Here is a 20,542-nt window from a genome sequence, read left to right on the forward strand (position 1 = left end):
GCAGTCCTTGTCAGCAATCAGAAACAAAGATGGAAGCAGTCTGTAAAGAGTGCTAAATCATAAAGATTGTGATCAGCAAGAATTAGGATATACTCACAAGTTTCAGGGCAATTTTCTGAGGCAGGGGACATTCTAAGCTTGAGTTAGATTAGGAACAGTCTATTGTCTGATAAAAGAATGGGGAAACTGGAGACTTTGAAGCTGAGACATATCTAAAGCCAAGATATTATCCTTAGTCTGAAGTCTAACCAAACTATTCTCTTCATGATTATAGACCTGAGGCTAAGTTAATCTTCTGTCCTAAGGGTTAATGATTAAAATAGCAGGCATACAGAGGATAAAGGCAAGAAAAGTTCAAGTGAGTCACAATGCCATTATCTGGACAAAACCAGCTTGAATTACAGAGAAAAGAACTATACTAAAGAAATGAAGTTTGTGTGTAGTTACAAGCTATAGGGTAAGAAGAGGTGATGCCCATGACATAAGGGTCCTTTTATTAGGTCCTTCACTAATTCCTAGAACACTGCTGGGCATATAACATGACCCTACATCTTCAATAAATTTGTCAAATGAATCCTAGAATCAGCTTGGACACAACTGTATTTTAATATCTGTTAATAAATTTGTTGTACAATGCCATGAGAAATGTAGTCCAAGAGGAAAACAATAACCAAAATAAAATTATAGAATTTTAGAAATCATCCAGGACAGGACCTTCAAACTAGGGTGTGTGAAGACTTTCCAAAGGAAGGCATGGAATCATTTTAAAGAAATGAGTTTCATCATCAATTTCTTAGTGTATTCTTTCATGGAATTGAGAATGAGCCTCTGGTGAGGTCTCCACCTCCCTATTTATTTTTCTCTTCCCTTACAAATGAAAGATATCATCCATACATCCTAAAACAATATAAAGCTAATTTCTAAGTTGTAAAAAATCTGTGGGGCTCCAAACAAAGAGATGATAGTGATAGATTCTGATAGTTACGTAATGAATGATTTGGCAAGTCAAATGGTTTGCAATTGAACAAAATTAAAGATGAGGCTAATTAAGTTTCCAGCTGATATCATTAGAATTAATTTATGTAATAGATTAGCTTAGGATTTGGGGGTTATAACTTGGAAAGAATTTAAATAATCTAGTGAAGATTTCATAGCAAAACTTCTTTCATTTCTATCCTAAAATTTCTCAAAACTTATGCCTAAAAACAAGAAATGTGAATAGAGCTGAGTGCTTTCTTATTCTTGAAATAGTTTATTCATTCACAGATCCATGACCTAATGTTTTACAATCCCATAGCATTAAGAGATGTATTTCAAGTAAAATTTTATGTTAAGGTATTTTTTATAAAAATTTGTAATGATGTTAGACTCAATTTGATACTACTAATAATTATAATAATAACTTATTCCTGAAGAATTTTCTTATAGTCATATTAAAAATATAAATATTTTTTAAAATTCAACATGTGTGTGTGTGTGTGTGTGTGTGTGTGTGTGTGTGTTCTTAATCATGGGAAGTTTGATAGTGAGTAATAAGACTTTCAGGCATACCCAGATTCTAGGTAACAGGAACTGAAATGAAATTTAGCATGCTAGAGGTTAATTAAGGAGTGTTCTCTTGGGATCAGTATTTGTGGCAGGGAGAGGGAGGAATCTGGATTAAGCAGAGGGAAAAGTTTCATCTAATGCCAGTTCAAGGACACCCTCAGCTGACCCCCAGTGTGTCATTATGTGGTGTGTAACTGTATTAAAACTCAGATGTTATACTTGCACATAATTATAGTAATGATATGAAACCAGACCTGTAAACCAGGGATATTACCTGACCTTTCTTCTTACCTGGGGGTTGTGAAGACCCAGTAAGCTACTTTTTCTGAATGTACTTCAAAGAGAATAAAGCTCTCATCAAGGGCTTCTTAACCTCGAGTGCCTGGAGCCCTTAAAATTTCATGCAGCAATGTGTATATTTATATACATTTTTTTGGGGGGGGAGGGGAACATTTCTATAGTTTTTTAGCCACTATAGAGGAATCAGATATAAACAAAATTTAATGTTAAATTCCTGTCTCTAACCCAGCTTAATTGCCTTCTCGATTTAAGTTTATTTCTCCTTTTAATCTCTTACCTGAGATTCATGCTTTTCTGATCCGCTTTCCTTCTGTTGCCTCTTTCTTCTTAAAGATGTGAAACAGTCCTTATGCAGAAAAACATTTTTGTATTTAATCTTACTTGTAGAAATCATTTGTGATCTCAACAGGGTGATCTTGTATATGTCAACTATGCACGAACTGAAGACTTCTTTAAACTAGAGCAGGACATGAACATCAGTTGCTCTGGGAAGATTGTGATTGCCAGATATGGGAAAATTTTCAGAGGAAATAAGGTAAAATTCATCTCTTTTTTATTCTCCACAAATATAAATTGTATCTAATATGTGTAAAACCATATCCTTAAAACTTTTTGAGGACCATTATCCTCTCATAGTCTGTAACATGCCCACTGTATAGGGAGGACACATATATTGGTTATAGACAGGGGTTTTAAATTGGATCATTAGAATGTGGCCAGTGTAGAAGTTCAAGGAGAATAGAGAAGATTTTTCTCATACTTAAAATTCTGCCCGCGGTCTACAAAGAAGCATGCTTTGGATTTGTTGTTAAAAGACAGACCTTCAGTAACTTTGTTTTAAATATTATCTTTGAAAATATTTGCTAAATTAAATTTTAAAATGAATTATAGGTAATGAGATAAACCAATTTATCCATTGCAGTTTTTTTTAACCAAACTGAATTTCTTTTAATATTTAGTAGTTAATATTCTATTACTTATTTTCATCTAATTCAGATCGATCTTCCTCACCACTGCTCTGGATTAATAGACAGGTTCTGTGGTAGCTCTTATGCACAGATCCCACACTCAGATGTGCTGGTGTGCAGTTTGGGTGTTTTTTGTTGAGTTTTAAATGTTCAGCTTATTGTTGTTTCAAGGAGAGAGATCTGGGGACGTCTCTTACGCCATGTTTCTCCGAACTCCCATAGCAGTTTTTAAAGTTACTATCACTTGATTCTTTCTCTTTCGTGGGAGGTTAAATTTCAAAAATATTCCCTTTTAACCATAAAGAAATGGAAATCTGGCCTATGGAGTCTAGTTGCTTCTTGTGCTTCTAAACTAGTGTAAGGAAACAGCACATACTCAGTACTGCTCATGTTTACATTTTCCAAAAACTACTGCTCTCAGGGCTCATCCTGCTCTGGAAACTCTTCAGAGTCTGTAGTAGAAAAAAGAAAATGCCAGTTCTCTCTTTGATGTTCTTTGTTGTAGGTCTAATGATGAAAGATTAAAGATAAAAAGTTTGGTTACTTGCTTAAATTTAATTTTGAAAATAGATATGACCAAATTTGGAACAACCAACCTGAGGTAAGAAAAACATTGTGTTTTTCAGGTTAAAAACGCCGAGCTGGCAGGGGCCAAAGGGATCATTCTGTACTCAGACCCTGCAGATTACTTTGTTCCTGGGGTGGAGCCCTATCCAGATGGCTGGAATCTTCCTGGAAGTGGTGTCCAGCGTGGAAATATCTTAAATCTCAATGGCGCAGGGGACCCTCTCACACCTGGTTACCCAGCAAACGGTGAGTGACCAGGCCTCAATTATTTTCACAGGAATTTTAGCAGCGTTTTTAAGTGATTTTAGGAAAAGATGTCCTTTCACAACATACAAAGTACATATTTTCTTATCCTCTTTGCATCTAAGAAATAAATTAAAAACTTTTGAACTCTGAAAAATTATTGGTGTCTTACTCCTTATTTGGAATCCTTGGGCCTGATGGGTTTTGGAATTTAAAAGTAATACAGTGCATATTGCCATATGTTGCATAATACTCATGTTGGAGGCTGGCACAAGATTCAGGAAGCAAGCATATGAATATTTTTTTGCAGCACAAAGTATGAATAATCATACTAAACTGTGTTAAAGAAGTGATATAAATAGATTTGTGTCTGCTTAAGTCAGATTTTTCTGTCAAATGAGTTTACATCAGATCAGGTTTTGTTGCCAAATGAATTTCCTCTGAATTTATGGTTTCCACAGTTTTTGGATAAAGAATAGCAGAAAGGAGATTCTATAAACCCCTAAAAAGTCACATTTAGAATATAGTCCAGAAAATGCTTATTGCATGTTTGCTGTATAAAGACAATAGTAATCTCTTTTTTTTATATATAATTTTTTATATTTTAGGTGAGGCAACCCTTGGTTGACCTCACAGATTGCAAAGAACTTGTCAGTTTACAATCTCTTATTTTTTTATTTTTTACGCCTACAGCACCTGGTCTTCCTAGGTGGTCTCCCATCCAAGTACTAACCTGGCCCGACCCTACTTAGCTTCCGAGATCAGACGGGATCGTGCTTGTTCAGGGTGGCATGGCCATAGATGACAACAGTGATAACTTTTAAGGAGTGTTTCCTAAGTGTCGGCTCTTTACATGCATTAACAACCCTATAAGCTAGATAGTATTATTATCTCCGTTTGACAGAGGAGGAAAGTGAGGTTAGGAGAAGTAAGCAGTCTGCCCCAGATGACCTCACTGCTCAATGAAGAGTTGGGATTCAAATTCAGTTAGCCCGGCTCCAGGGTCCACATGCTTCTCTTGTGCTGAAATGCTCCTCTGTAACACTGTGATCGTTGACATAGGGAGCTAATTTGAATGTACTCAGCTATTTGATGATATTTACAAAAATCTTTGATCATTTAGTTTATGTAGTTTAAAACTAAGGTGTGTAACGTGGATAAAATAGATTGCCACAGTACCTGTAGAACTTCCATATTTATTCTTTATCTGTGGGGTTCATTTTTTTTTTTAAATCAAATTGTAGCTTTCTCTATGTACTTTGACTTTGTAAATCTTTTTGAAACATGGTTCATTGTCATAGATTATTTTTTTAAGCAATGCATAGCATGAATTACATAAATATATCTGAGATTTACTTACTTCACCTTTTTATTCTCAAATTTAAAAAACCATTCAACTTTTCCCAAGCTGTTATGTAAAGCTAAAATTATGAACATAAAATGAGATTAATCAGAATATTTCTGCTGATTATCCTCAAATTTAAATAATGATATTTTAGGGGAAAATCATGTTATCCCTGTGGGCCTTAACATTTACTTTATTCTCTTTTGTGCCTTATTCTTTTTCTCTGTTTTTAAAATTTACTTTTAATTATGGAATAGTTCTAACATACACTATATAATACATAATAGAGATAATTGTCAACATTTTGTCAATCTGTTTTATTTATTTGTTTGTGTTTATTTATTGTTATTACTCCAGATAATTTTAAAGCAAATCTCATACAACATATCATTGTTATTTTACCCATAGAAAGAAAAAGCTTTTGCAATCATGTAAAGTTTTAGGAGATAATTAAAAATTTGGAGAAAAATGAAAATATTGCCTTTATTTTTCTTAAACCTGAAGAAATGACAGAATGTCTGTTTTTATTTTGAGATAGAGTTTCCATGTAATAAAATAGACAGATTTTAAGAGTTCAGTTCAATAAATTTTTTAAATGTGTACATCTCTGTCACTCAAAATAAAATATAGGTCATTTCCACGAGTCTGGAAAGTTCTTTTGTGCTCCTTTCTGGTCTATTTTCACTTTCCTCCACCCCTTCCTCAAAATCACTTTAAGATGTCTATCAATATTGATTAGTTTGCCTGGTTTTGAACTTCATATGAGTGGAATATGTGTTCTTTTGTGCCTTGCTCTATTCGCTCAGTGCAATGATTTGATCTATCCATGTTTTTCTGTGTATTGGTAATTTGTTCTTTTTAATTCCTGAATAGCATTCTGTTGTGGGACCATACTCCAGATTATTTATTCATTTTCCTGATGATAGACGCCTGGACTGTATTCAGTATTTGGCTAATATAAATACAGCTGTTATGAGCAATTTTATACAGATTTTTTTGTGGACATATGTTTTCATCTTTTTGGGGGGTAAATATCTAGCAGTGGAATTGTTGTGCCATAGTACACATTTCTGTTTAATATTACTTTTCAAAAGAGTTATCCAAAGTGACTAATTTTATATTCTCACAAGCGATGCTTGAGAGTTTCAGTTGTCCCACATTCATGCTAACATTTGAAATGGTCATATCTTTTTACTTTAACAATACTAGTAGATGTGATATGAGAATATGTTTAACATAACTTACAGGGGACCTTTTGAAAAGGATTGAATTTTTATTAGAAGTATGTTCGACTTTTTTCAGAACATGCTTATAGACGTGAACTCTCAGAAGCTGTTGGCCTTCCCAGTATTCCTGTTCATCCAATCGGATACTCTGATGCACAGAAGCTCCTGGAGTAAGTTTGTGAGAAACAGCAGATGGCATATGTCTCTTTACTGGCAGTCTTCAACTTTTATGCTTTTATCTCCATTATTTGTTACCGAAAATCTCTTGAGGTGGGTGAGACATCCAATTTTTATCACGATTTTATAGAAAAGTGGTTCTGTTCTGGAATTTACTTTACATGTTGGTGTCTAGTGTGTGACAGCCATGAAAATGAGCCTTTCAGATCTCCAGCCGCAAGGAGCATAATTGATCAAATTACTCCAGCCACTGTGCTTTGAAATACATCATCTGTTTGTGTCCAGGCCACACTTCCCACAGGGGCTCCCAGTCAGTAACTGAGTGCATCAGGGATACTAAACCAGGCCCGTGACTGGGAGGCTCGGGACTGCCTGTTGGCTTTGCTCCACTAGTGGCTGCCACCCAACAGTCTTTTCTTCCTTCCCTTTCTCTCTACCCTATATCAGACCTGCATTGCAGTCCGATGGCTTTCCCTGCCTCTATTACTATTTTCCACATAGGCCTTTTCTGCTAATGAATTTCTTACTCCTCTAATCCTCTTACTGTCTACTTCGTAACAGGAGCTGGAATAACCCACTGAAAGAGAAAGTTTCATTTTGTTTTTATTTCTTTTTCTCATCCCCCTCTGCTTTCATCATTGAAATGTCTCCAAATGTGTTTTTGCTTAATTTGGCATTGAAACTCTCCCCTTTCTTGTCCTGCTTTCTCCTGTCTGCATGTCCCTTTTTCTTTATTATTCTTTGAAAGTAGTATTGCTATAGAGACAGTGTCTGGCCAGTTAGTCCCTTCTCTTCTTTGAGTCCAAGGCATTCTTGACCATTTTATTTTAGTATATGTAAGAAAACTTTTTTTATCTAGTGCAGTGCCCTCATTTTTACAGGCGAGGAGACTGACATCAGAGAGTTAGAGGGATCTCTCCAATTTAAGAGCAATTAAGAGTAATCTGATCTCTTATTTTTGGAGGCTCTGAGCGTTATTACATGGGTTAGGATTTAGAGTTAGGCACAACTTTTGAGGGCCTCATATATTATGCATTTGTCCAAACATGTTTATAAATAATATCTAAATATTTATGTTATTTAAAAGATGCAAGTGATTTTAGCATTACTTCTAATAGTAGAAAACCATAAATTACACAAATCTTCCATAATTGATAAGTGGTCAGATACTATGATAGCACTTGTACAGCACATGTTGTACAGGAGTACTTAACGATACGGAAACATGCATGTGCTATACAAGTAAATGAAAAAAGATTTCAAAACAATGTGTAATGTGATTCCAATTAAGTAAAAGGAATTATATTTACACAGTTCATAATTCTAAAGGTTATAAAGTGAAAAATTTCCTTCTTAACCATTACCACCCCAAAGGCATTCAGTGTTATTAGTGTATAACATATCATTGTAGAACTATTTTATGTATAATCTAGCATATGTGTATTCTTCACTTGCCTTCTATAACTTTTTTGTATACTTAATTCTTTGCCGTTTAACTATTGATCATGCTTTTTGCCGTTGTAAAATGCCCATTCATATTACTTGATGCTTTTTATGTGAAATTTTGTTGTAAATAGGTAAATACATTTAATAGTATATTACTTGAAATTATATTATTAGCCAAACTACTAGTGTGATAGGATAAAGTATTTACTCTCTGATATAGCATTTTAAAACAATATTATTTATAATTAGTTTTTCATGAGAAGACATTCTTAGCAGTTGTTTTAGTATTGGGTGTGCTATAAACTCTAGGTCCAGTTGAGCTATTCACATTTCCTCAAATATAGAGGCAGAGAACAAGCATTTGTGGGCAGGCACAGAAAAAAGAGGAAACTGCAGTGTGCTCCACTGCAAAGCCTAGGATGTGGCCAGAGATGATGCTGTAAAAGGCAGATTGATGTTTTCCACTCTCAAGTTTGTCTCGAACCTCATTCCTTTATCTACTGCTCTTTAGCAAAGGTACCTTTGGTTTCCACGCTCAAATCAAGAAATAGTCACTCCATATTCTTTATACAGTATAGTCAGATATGTTCCAGTAGACCTGTAAGAACCCCACTATTCCATAAATAATTATCATTATCTCTTTCTCGGTCCCCTGCTGAGTTGGTGGCATGTACTGGCTTGTCTACCTGAATCTTTCTACCTTTCTGTATTAAAAAATAGCATGAAGATTTTAGGGGCTGCTGAATGAAGTGAAATCTTTCTTCTGTTGTTCTTCTTCCCTAACATGTATATGTGAAAGTACTTTGTAAATGATATCTTTATACATATTTCGAGTGCGTTTTATCAATGAGAGAAAAAGCACAATGGAAAATCCCAAAGAGTTTGACATCAAGCTGTCTCTTCAGAGCATGCTGAGGAGAGCACTCTTCACATGGTTTACTATTGGAAGCTAGTAACACGGAGTCCAAATTCCTAACAAATATTTGAATATCAGCTGTACCACTATCCATCGGCCACGTGACTTTGCTATGCTGCCTAATTTCTCTAAGCCTCATGCTCCTCATCTGTGAAGTGGGGATGATAGAGATGACTTCATAAGAGTTTGACTAAGAATTTAAATGGCATATCGTATGCAAAGCACTTTTCTATCCCTGACTCGTAGAAGCTCTTACAAGCAGACACTCAAGAGAGCAAGATTGTTGGCATTTTAACTTGTAACTTCAAAGTTTTCCTTCAGCTAATACTACTTTTTGTGTTCCACAGAAAAATGGGTGGATCGGCACCACCAGGCAGCAGCTGGAAAGGAAATCTCAAAGTGCCCTACAACGTTGGGCCTGGCTTTGCAGGAAACTTTTCTACACAGTTAAGAGACTATTTTTATGTTAACTCTTTTTATGGGGAGTAAACCTTTTTTAAATAAAAAAGCAATTATGACTAAAAAAGTAAAACTTAGCTAGTACCATCAGGAAACAAAATCACAAGTTGAAGAGGGGGTTATACTTACGTCATTATAACTGGACAGTTGGCCAATGTAATTTTTGCCTGTATACTTTTAGAAATCTTTTAGACAATGATGTAAGGTTTAAAAATTGTGGGTGGTAATCTTTTAACCAATATTTTTCGAATGTGTTCTTTATGTTTACGTTAGAAAAGTTAAGATGCACATCCATTCCAACAATAAAGTGACAAGAATTTACAACGTGATCGGAACTCTCAGAGGAGCAGTGGAACCAGGTAAGTTAATCATTTGCTCAGCAAACATCGAAATGAGCGCCTCTTCTGTGCCAGGTGCTGCTCTGAGCTCTAGAACCATCAAAGCAAAGCAACTTTTTGCCCTAAGGGAACCTCCATAAACACAAAATACATAAACATGAGGCAATTTTTGTATTGTGATACACGTTGTGAAGAAAAGAAAAGTAAATGGTGTAGCTTGGTTGGTCGACCAAGGTCAGTGATAAACTGCACCCTCGACTTAGAGAATCGGGAGAAAGGGCAGGGAGAGATAGATTTAAGGTGTTTTCACTGAGTCATTTGGATTTGTTGACCCCATTTTGCATGGGGAAGTATCTTCAGATAACTCTAAATATCTATATAAAAGATAGCACTCAGAAAATTCAAGTAAACTTGAATTGATGAATCCCTTATATAGCTTTATTTTTTATTGAAGTTGATGAAATATATAGACACCCGATTTCCACAGGATTTCAGATGACCTGGGAATTAATACGTTTTATAGGGTCTTAATTATGTTCCAGTTTTTTGAGAGTTATATGGTTATATATTCCCGACCCAAACAGATCCACTTAAATTGCATCTTTTTCTTACAAGCAGCCAGTGCTTTTGTTCAGCAATTAAACACGTTGATACGCTTCCAGTAAATACTAAATCATATGTAACTGGCTATTTATTGATTCTTACTCAGTACCTATTTTGCGCGAGCTCTATGCTAAGCTTTGGAGATGAAGGGATAAAAAAAGATGCATAACAGGGACAAGGAGTTTATGATTTGGAGGGGAGCCGTACATTTAAGTGTTTGGTAAATGCTTTATCAGATATGAAAAGATCATCCTGAGTGCTGGGTAGAGGAGCAATTCCCGTTCACTATAGAAAACAGGTACAGTACGTAGAGTGGGAAGTGGAGAACTTACTATGTAGCCACTATGTTCTCTTACTCTGAAAATACCGGAAACAAAGTGATAAGTAGTAAGAGAGTAGTAATAAAGAATTATATAAAGATGTGAATACAGATAGTTTTATAGTTAACTTATAATTGCAGATATATATTGCATATATACTTATAATTACTGTACTACACTGAAGCATATATTTGCATATCACGTTTATGTTTTCTTCGTATGTCAAAATCAGAACAAAATAAGTACTATATTTACACAAGTCTTCAGGACACTTGCTGTCTTTCTCTGAGTTGTGAGTACTTTGTGTTTAGATGCTATTGAGTCATTTGCAATTTGTATGTTATTGACCTTAAATGACATAAGTAATTTTGCAATAATGCTTTCTAGACAGATACGTCATTCTTGGAGGTCACCGTGACTCGTGGGTGTTTGGTGGCATTGACCCTCAGAGTGGATCAGCTGTCGTTCATGAAATTGTGAGGAGTTTTGGAATACTGAAAAAAAAAGGTAATTTGAATAAAATAAAAAGACCGACCTGTCTAAGTCTCAGTTTAATTCTCTGTAAAGTACATGTAAAAATGCCATCTCATAGGTTTGTGTGAAGGATGAACTGAGAGGATGGATACATGTAGACTACATCAGCTAAGAAGCATAAAGTAGCTTTCAATAAATAGTAGTTATATGACTTAATGTTGGTTAGTTAATTATATTGCTTATTCATTTTGCATTTATTTATGTAATACTATTTACATTATTAATGTTTATATACTAAATAATGATCTGAAATAAAGGAATTATACTGTGAGTGGTTGCTCTTAGCAACTAAGAAGATAGAGTTGGATTTCTTCACTAGAGGGTACACACCGGCACGAGGTCATGAGCCAAAGCTTCCTGGTCTGAAATCTGAGCAGAAGTTCTTTGAGCTCTTCCAGCCTCATATCTCAGGTCACATGTACTCCGTAACTGAGGAGATCAAAGTTTATTCAGGAAAATACTGATCTTCTTGTCTTCTAGCATACTGTCGAAAATTCAATATCTGCATTCTCACACCTCCAGCTTTGTTTTGCTCTCCAGAATTTAGGTTTGTATTCTTAGAACCAGTACTTCAGTCATTTTACAATCTTTATATAAAAGACAAAATAAAATCGAGTTCAAATGGTTGCTTTTTAAAATAATTGTTATACATTGAAAGAAGAAAGTCCATTCTGTTTACTCTCTACAAACAAGGTGTCTGGGAGCTGTAAAAGTTTCGTATTTTTTCAGCAACAATAAAAACAGTGATAAAAATGTTAAATTTGCATGGTACTTACTTTCTCTGAGGAAACAAAGTTTGTTATTCTATTTTGAATCCATAACAACCGTGGAGAAGTTTGCCTAGTTATTTCTGTCCTCATTTTACAAATAAGCCAATCAAAGTTTACAGAATCAAGTAATTCGCCCAAGGTTATAGAACTAATTTGTGGCAGAGTCAGAGAACCAGGGCTTGAACTCAAATTTCTGGCTACCAGTTTACAAAACCATGATGTCTCTCTATAAAATGAAATGTGAAGGTGCTCTATTCTTTTTTCTATACAGCTATCTTATATTTTAAGAAAACAGAACTATAGAGACCTGAATTTACATAGTTCATAAATTAAGTAGTGTTTCATATTATTACAAAAATTTCCATGATTTTGTAAGCAGATTCCCTGTGGTAAATACAAAACATCATTGTGACAATTCTAGAGCCTGCTAAAAGAATGAATGATGAAGAAAAATAATTAATAGGAGATTTGAGTAATACTATTAACAAACTTGAAAAAAATGAAACACTGAACTCAATGAGTATTCTTAATAAGCACAAATGAAATATTAAAATTACAGCTACTTACAATTTTTGGAGCACTTATTAAGTGCCATATTTGAAAATATTCCACTTAATCCTTCCAACAATCAAGTAGTAATTTCATCTTTACTTTGTTATTCTTGGTGAATAGATGAAGAAATGGAGGCTTAGTAGGTTTGAATAACTTTCCCTTGGTCATACTGCTAGTAAGTGAAAGAACCAGGGTTGAAAATAAGCTTTCTTTCACTCCAAGGTCAGTGTTTATCAGTCTGAGCCATAGGACCTCTCCCTATTGAATTATGTCGTTTTCAGCAGCAGCAGACATTGGCATTGTTAACTGAACTCCGTTGACTAATTCTGGCAGAGAGTGGAGCAAATCATACAACCAGCTGACAGTGAACAGTTATGTGATGTCAGAACAACACAGGAGAGTTATAAAGGATGTCCTTTGAGTTTTATCTGCTCTCAGAACACAGGCCACATCTAGCATTTCTTCTTCACTCTAGGCAGCTGCAGACCACAGGTGGTTTCCTATGCACAGCTAATCATTATAAACTTATTAGAATATTTTATGACCTCATAGGATTTTTATTATGTCTACGTTTTTTTTTTTCCTTTTTCAGTACAAAGGTGCTATTTTGTATTAACGAATCAGCTTTAAAATCTTACAAAAGGAAATTATATAAGTAAAGATTGTCACCACATTTCACCCTTCCTAAATAATGATTTTGTTGTTTTTCCTGTTAGGCTTGGCAATGTCTTGTATGTATTATGTGTTTACCCAGAATTTCTAAGTATACACTTATATTTTAGGATGGAAACCTAGAAGAACAATTTTGTTTGCAAGTTGGGATGCAGAAGAATTTGGTCTTTTTGGTTCTACTGAGTGGGCAGAGGTTAGTTGATAATTTGCTACAACATACATTTTCATAGTAATAAAGCAATTCAGACTTAATTCTAAAGGATGTAAAAATAACAAGTGAATCCAGTGACAAAATATTCAAACTTTTTTTCCAGAAAATCAGAAGCAACAGATCCTTGTTAAAAAATCAAAAAAATACATATATATATATTTGTCACTAAAGAACTAAGTTCCGTTTCAACTTGTTAGAACCAGTTAATGTTGATTGTCAAAATAATTTATTTTCATTTTCTGGGACTGTGATAGTCAAGTAAGTAAATTCACTAGAAATGAAACATCAAAATAAATAAGATACCATGTTTCTCTTAGCCTTTCCAAATTAACTCCTAAAGCTACCATATTTAAATACCCCTTGAGCTTGTGAAGTAAGGTGTATTTTCACAATTATCTTTCTGGTATCATCTTGACCTACTCTAAATTAAATTATGTTAAAAGTGAGGCAGAAAGTCCTACCACAATATTTACTAGGCCCCTTGAAAAGTAATTTACCTGTATGAATTATAGGCTTTGTGTAATAGAGGCATTAGCTATAAATATATGCAAAGTTGACATATCATTACTTCCAGTCATGCTGTCAATATTTATTTGGCTCCTATTATACTCCAGAAATTATGGGAAGCCCTGTAAACTTCAATTTTCTTTGGTGTAATGGGGGAGGAAATAGTGCTTCTGTAAACAAGAAAGACTTATGCTGGCATTAGGAAGAACCTAAATATGTTGAGATTGTGATTTGTCTTTTTCAAACTATTTTCATCACCTAGAGTTGCATTTCCTTTCTTACAGTCAAGATGCTTTGGAAATTCCATGTTTGGGAGACTCAGTCTACTTGATATTTCAAAAAACTTTTGCTACACTTTTGTCGGTTTTAAAACTGCGATGATCAATATTGACCAGTAGGTGGTGCCATCCTACAGGAGAACTTAACCAGATTTGAGTATAGACATAATTGAAATTCACATTTTTAATCTATAAATTTAAAATAGCTCATTCCTTGTGAATCAGGCAAGATTCTCTACTTAAATAATGAGATATTAACAGGACGACTTTCACTGAAATGATCTCGCTAAGAGAATTTCTTGAAGGATAAACTATAGTATGGTTATGAAATCAACTGTTTTTCCATTTACCAGATTAAGAATGTACAGAGTTTTATTTTAAATTTTAGTCTTAAAAACATTTTGCTTGTTGTTCTTACCAAATATTTTATTGAAATTCTTTCAAATTATTTTAAGCCTCTTATATGTCAAATTTGTGGTTAATTTGGGCCAGCTTAATTAAGAAATCTACAGTTAATATAGATATGCACTTTTTTTAGGGAGAGATTATACTTATGGTTTTCTTTCTTTCATATTATAGGAGAATTCCAGACTCCTTCAAGAACGTGGTGTGGCCTATATTAATGCCGATTCTTCTATAGAAGGTGAATATCACTGGTCTCACAGGAAAAGATGTGAGCGTGGTAGTAGCCGCAGTTTAGTTCATAAATTATGCACTAACAAGGAAAGCAAATTCCTTAACATGTGGTTAGGGAATCTACTACTGCTTTGTCCTGCTGCTGCCCCTAACTCACAGCAGCTGTGAGCCCTAGAGTGCTAATTTGGGAAGGCAGCACTCTGATGGTTTCATCCAGCAGATTACCTTGTATATGGTAGGAATTCAGTAAGTACATGTTAAATGAATAAGTAAATCACGGAGCTAAAGATTTCAATGATTTTAGAATGAAGTAGCAAAAAAGTGTAATTTAAATTTAAACCTAGTTTTATCATAATAGCGTACGTGCACATTTTGAAAAAATGCTGATGTCCAAGATTCAGCTTTCACCAACTATTTTTCTTCTTGAATTCTTTTTCTCAATTGAACAAATATTTACTGACTGACTACCTCTCTATGCAGTGTACTTTCCAGGATTTCAAAAGAATGAGGTTAGTAAGAACAGTTTTGTACAGCTGATAAAATAAGTCAGTCTAGGATTCTAATACATGCAGGTACAATAAGAAGGATATAATCAGACTGGGTCTGAGATTTCAGAGGGGAGAGTAATAGCAACTTCAGGAAAGGCTTGCGCAAATGAGAGACATTTAAGACGGGCCTTTAAGAATAGATTTGCTCTTGATAAGCAGAGATGTGAACTAAAGGACATTCTCAGGTCTATTTGCAAGAAGATCCAACAGTTCATTGTCCCTACACTCCAAACCCACTGATCTTTCTATTCTGGACCATATTCAACCTCCCAGCCATTGTAACTGGTGTTCTCTAGACTGTTCGATTCTTAGCCTTACAGTCTCTCCTGAAAGGTTTCTTTTTCAGGGGAGCCACATTTTTGTAGCACTCATCACTGCCATCATTAACTAATTGTTTTACAAACTGCCTCCCTTACTAGATGATCTTCTGCAAGGAACAAACAGTATATTCCTTAATAACTCCTGAATTCCTAATGTCTCAATAACTGAATATTTGTTGCATGGGTGCCACAAATGAGTGAGTAAATGAATGGAGGGTAGAATTTTAGAATCTTCTCTTTAGGGTATTAGTTAATTCGCCATATTAACAGTAATTGAGACATTGGTTTATAGAGGCATGTTGACCTTTACATTTTCTTTTTTTGTCCACATGCGTGAACTACATTGTTCCTTAAGTTAGTTTACCCAGTGCATTTCAGTTATCCTCTCCTTCTTCTCTTAGCTTTGTGGCTAAAGGCCTGGCCTTATTCCTGCCACTGCCACTTCTTGTTGTGTGACCTCAGATTGTTACTTACTTTCTGTGTCTCAGTTTTCTCGCCTGTAAATAGCGTTACTAAGAGCACGTATCTCAAAGGCTCTTGTAAGGGCAAAAGAGGTTGATATTAGCAAAACTCCTAGACCTGTGTCTTGCAGAGTAAAAGTTCAGAAATGATTGGATTATTATTACCCTTACTTAAAAACACTTAATAAGATGAAACACTTTGCCACACAGAATGAATACTTCATATATTCTTTAAAAGAATAATGTTCTCTTTATTGCTAGAGATTTGATTGTTAATGTATGTTTTGTTTTGTTTTATTTTTTTATTTTTATTTTTTATCATCATCCTGTCTGTCCTTTTTAATGTGTCTTTTTCAATCATTGGAAATCATTGGATTTTGCTGATTATGTCATTCCCTGACTTAAAATGCTACATTGTCTCCCCATGATTTCAGGATCAAGAGCAAATGACACAAACATTATTCTATGATTGGGACAGCACTTATCTCACTTTGTGTTATAGTTCAAATTTTATTAAGTGTTTATTTTTCAAATGTTATAATAAATGACAATTGGCTTTCTCATGTTAAAATGCAAAATTTACAAATGAAGCAAAATTCTCTATTATTACCACTCTCAAATTTAGCCCTCTTTCCAAAGGTACTAATGTCCTCAGTTTGGGTTTTTTCCCTCATGTTGACATTCATATGTAGAATTTAGCTCATACAAAGACCAACAGTGTAGCTGTCTTAAGTGCTTTACATGTAAAAGTTTATTTAGTACTCATAATAACTGTGTGAGGTAAGTATTATCTCTCTTGTATAGAAGAGGGAACTGAGATTTAGAGGGATTAAGAAACTTTCCCAAGGTTACTCAGATTGTGAAGGATTGATCTGAAACTTAAATCAGGCTGGTTTGTTTCAACTTTATTCTTCTAACCAGTACATTCTGTTGCCTCTCACGATCTTAGACAGGTTTCTTGGTATCATATACAGCTAAATGGTTCTGCAACTTGCTTTTTTCATTCAGGGAAAACCTCTCAGAAAACATGACCGTAGACCACAGGTGTAAGTGAAGTGGCGTATGTAATGTAGATATAATGAAGATCACTGTTTTTGCTGCTGGGGCGGTATGTCCAAAGGCCCTGAGGAAGAGTCTGTTGGCAGAGTGGAAGGTGAATATTTGGAGAGGTGACCTGAAGCCATGGTGAGGATGATGGATTTTATGGAGTAAGGAGTTGGAGAGTTTCGATTGGACTTAGATTTAAAAGAATCATTCTGGCTAAGGAGTTAGGAATGGTCTTTGAAAGAATAAAATACAGATATGAAATTAAAAGGTATCTATCTTCTCTTTATCTTTCAGGAAACTACACTCTGAGAGTTGATTGCACCCCACTGATGTACAGCTTGGTATACAACCTAACAAAGAAGGTAAAAATAATTATATGTAATTTTAGAAAATCCGAGTTTTACAAATGATGATATTTTGAGATACCATTATTATAAGTACCTGTGTTGTTTTTTAACTCGCCTGTTTTTCATAAAGCAAATATTCACTCCATAGAACACTACATCTAATAAATTGTTTCTTTCCACACTGCCCTGAAACAGGCTTTGGGTAGCGTGTGTCTACCATATTCATTTGAAAATGAGAAAACTGAGCTTAAAAATCGGTAGCCACCCAAGTTACAACTCGTACAGTAGGTGAACCAGGACTTGGTCCTGTGGTTTAATTCCTTAATCTAAAAACTGGTTTGTTCTCCTTAATATAATGATACCAAGTAACTCAGTATGCAGGAAGAGTTAAAGTTTCTAACTGATTGAGAAAGAGTACAAGTGAAAACACACTGACCTGACTGCTAAGGCAAATCGCTTTGGGCCAGAGGCTAGGTGAAACCGCTCACTGCCTTCCTGACTTCCTGCCTTGGGCTCCAATCCACTGAGTTCCACTGGGCTGGGCTGACAGCTAAAGTTACCTTACTTCTGACGGCTGCACAAGATACTGAATTTGGCAGAGAGATGGTGCCTGAATCCCTGTAGGACTGACAGGCAATTCTTCACTTTAGTTCTCATGCCCCAGAAACCCACTATTTCTAAAGTTAATCGTAATGAATGAGTTTTGGCATGGCAGAATTTTGTTATTACTGCTAATTACCTAATTTGAATTGGAAAGGAAAAAAAAAAAGACTTGCCTATTTAATAGAATTACCAATTGAAATGTAATTACCAAGAAAAAAATGTTTCCCCTCAGATAGGGATTTTAAGTAAGACTTAAACATCACTAAGCTTTGGTTTTAAAAGCATGAAATTTAATCTTATAACTTCTATAAGAATAGAAAAATTAATTTGAAAAAAATCTACTGATGTCATTAGTTAAGAGTGCCATCATTTGTCTGCAGTTTTACCAATTTCCATGAAATGTATAAAAATTTAAATATCTGAAACAGAGTATTTCAGAGGATTCCCACCATACACGTAATTTAAGGTAAGCTCTAAGGAATCTTGGCAGTTGTACTAGTTGGGTTGGTGACACCCTGGGACAATTACAAAAACACTGCTGTCTAGGTCAGGTTTGAAATTATGTGATGCTCAACAATTTTGGGTTTTGTTTTATTATGTTTTATTTGGGGAGAATAATTTGCAGCATTTCAACTACTAGTGAAAAACTGAGAATTTAGTAATATATTCCTACACTATTCCACATTTGCATTTCTTAGACTAAATGGAGTGGTACTATCCTTTATAGCAAAGTTTTATGTAAATTTATAAGCTTGAGTGAAATTATTTTGTTGCTGTGTTTATTCATGTTTTACTAGGTAAGATGTTAGCATAACTTCTCTCTCTCCACACTTATGCAAATTTGTGTCCACATAGACCTTTTCACATTACCTCTGTTATAGCACCTAGCGCATTGAATTCCATGTTTTTATTTACAGTTCCCACTAGCGGAGAGCACGAAATGTGTCTCATTAAGCTTTGTATCCCTGGCATTCACAAAAAGTCTTAAAGAACATAGATACTCTATAAACTTTTAAAAATTGAATTTGTTGAAAAATAGAACATGAGTTTTATTAAATATAAAATAAAAATGTTATAAACCATATATTGTTCAATAACCTTTGAATAACTGGAACATTAATTAAAGCTTATTTGCTAAATGTTTTTGGCATAACATTTAATGCTTTTGAGTCTGGAATTCAATAAAAGGTCATATATTACTCCCTTAATTTTCTCATCTTTAAAACCAGAAAATGTATTTAGAGCTTAGTATTTGTAATTATAATGAATACTCAATTAATTAAATTTAATATTAATGTTTGTTTTATTATGTAATATTTAATGACTTTAGCAACCTTAGTGGCAAGAAGCAATATTAAGAATACCTTCCCTTAACCAGCTTGCTTCCTTTCAGTTTTTTTATGAGGAGGAGAAATATGTGTTTTTGAGAGTAGCCTTCCTTAATTCTGAAAAATGGACCAAAAATTTTTTATAATATAACCATTCCTTTGAATACAATGTCTTGGTAAATTTGATGTAGCCTTCTTTTCCATACATTCCATGAATATTTTTATAGTAGTTGCACTTACACAGGTCAAAGTAAGAAACATCCAAAACTCTGTAGAATTTTAATGAGTCTCTTTGAGCCAAGTTGATGACAGTTGCCTGGAAACAAAATCTCAATGGATTGAGTAAACGCTCTGAACAATGGCAGTTTTGCAGCTTATTTTGTACATTAGAATTAAAGGAGGAGATATGAGGAGGGTTACGGATCTTGGTGGTAGATTAAGGGGATGAGAGAAAGGAAAGCGGAGAAATCTCTGGGACTGGATAAAAAGGGAAATGGAGAGACAGACGCATACTTCTTTTACAGTAGTGGGTACAGGAGCTAATAATTAACATTTAACAGCATGCAGGGGACAAGATAATTATAGGGGTTCTGCGGTCTCCTGCTCTGGTGTAGTGGGTTATGCTCTGAAAGGTCTGGAAAAAAGTGGTTACTCTGGCATTCCAAGGGTCTGTTACCTTAGATGCAAAAAGACAATAAACAGGTTCACTTAAGGTAACGATTGACCTTTGTCAAGAAAACTACAGGCCCAGGATGTGACTACCCTCCATGACCTGCTTTTAGTTAGGAATTTGTATGTTCAGACCATCCTGCGTGGTTACTTTTAGTCTCTGTGTTTACAGGGCCCATCACGCTGGCCTCCTCTGAGCTTGCCAGGGTTATTTAGTATGTGACCCCTTTTTGGTCCACACATAATAACATGAGCACTTTCCTGTACTGTCAGAAATGCATTGTAATTCTTAATGACTGCTAATGTATGAATTGTATCCTTTATTTTACTGAATATAGTTTAGCTAATCATTGCCTGGTTAATGGACATTTAGTTTTTAAAACATCTGATTTATAAGTATTCTCTTTTGTTTTTCTTTTAACTTGTATAGCTCCAAAGCCCTGATAAAGACTTTGAAGGCAAATCTCTTTATGAGAGCTGGAATGCAAAAAGTCCTTCACCAGAGTTCAGTGGCCTGCCCAGGTAAACAAACAAACAAGCAAGCAGACAAACTCTCGACTGAAGTCAGTGTGGGATTGTGTTGAAAATAAAAATATTTTTATT

At 34.7% G+C, this 20,542-nt stretch overlaps 1 protein-coding gene and 1 pseudogene across 2 annotated transcripts in view; one reads left to right on the forward strand and one right to left on the reverse strand.

The window, feature by feature from the left end:
- Nucleotides 1-20,542, forward strand: part of LOC102895068 (putative N-acetylated-alpha-linked acidic dipeptidase) — a 47,740-nt gene that overhangs the window by 15,897 nt on the left and 11,301 nt on the right. For both annotated transcript variants that reach the window (XM_015600534.2, XM_006926706.3), the window contains exons 5-14: nucleotides 2,258-2,383; nucleotides 3,443-3,629; nucleotides 6,274-6,367; nucleotides 9,084-9,182; nucleotides 9,469-9,554; nucleotides 10,844-10,963; nucleotides 13,095-13,177; nucleotides 14,560-14,623; nucleotides 17,287-17,354; nucleotides 20,370-20,461. In XM_015600534.2, coding sequence (XP_015456020.1) covers nucleotides 2,258-2,383; nucleotides 3,443-3,629; nucleotides 6,274-6,367; nucleotides 9,084-9,182; nucleotides 9,469-9,554; nucleotides 10,844-10,963; nucleotides 13,095-13,177; nucleotides 14,560-14,623; nucleotides 17,287-17,354; nucleotides 20,370-20,461 — 1,019 coding nt within the window. The remainder of the gene's footprint in view (nucleotides 1-2,257; nucleotides 2,384-3,442; nucleotides 3,630-6,273; nucleotides 6,368-9,083; nucleotides 9,183-9,468; nucleotides 9,555-10,843; nucleotides 10,964-13,094; nucleotides 13,178-14,559; nucleotides 14,624-17,286; nucleotides 17,355-20,369; nucleotides 20,462-20,542) is intronic.
- LOC112475062 lies at nucleotides 4,311-4,429 on the reverse strand (annotated as a pseudogene).

The sequence above is a fragment of the Pteropus alecto genome, unplaced genomic scaffold, assembly GCF_000325575.1.
Source record: "Pteropus alecto unplaced genomic scaffold, ASM32557v1 scaffold7, whole genome shotgun sequence".
In the NCBI taxonomy this organism is placed as follows: domain Eukaryota; kingdom Metazoa; phylum Chordata; class Mammalia; order Chiroptera; family Pteropodidae; genus Pteropus; species Pteropus alecto.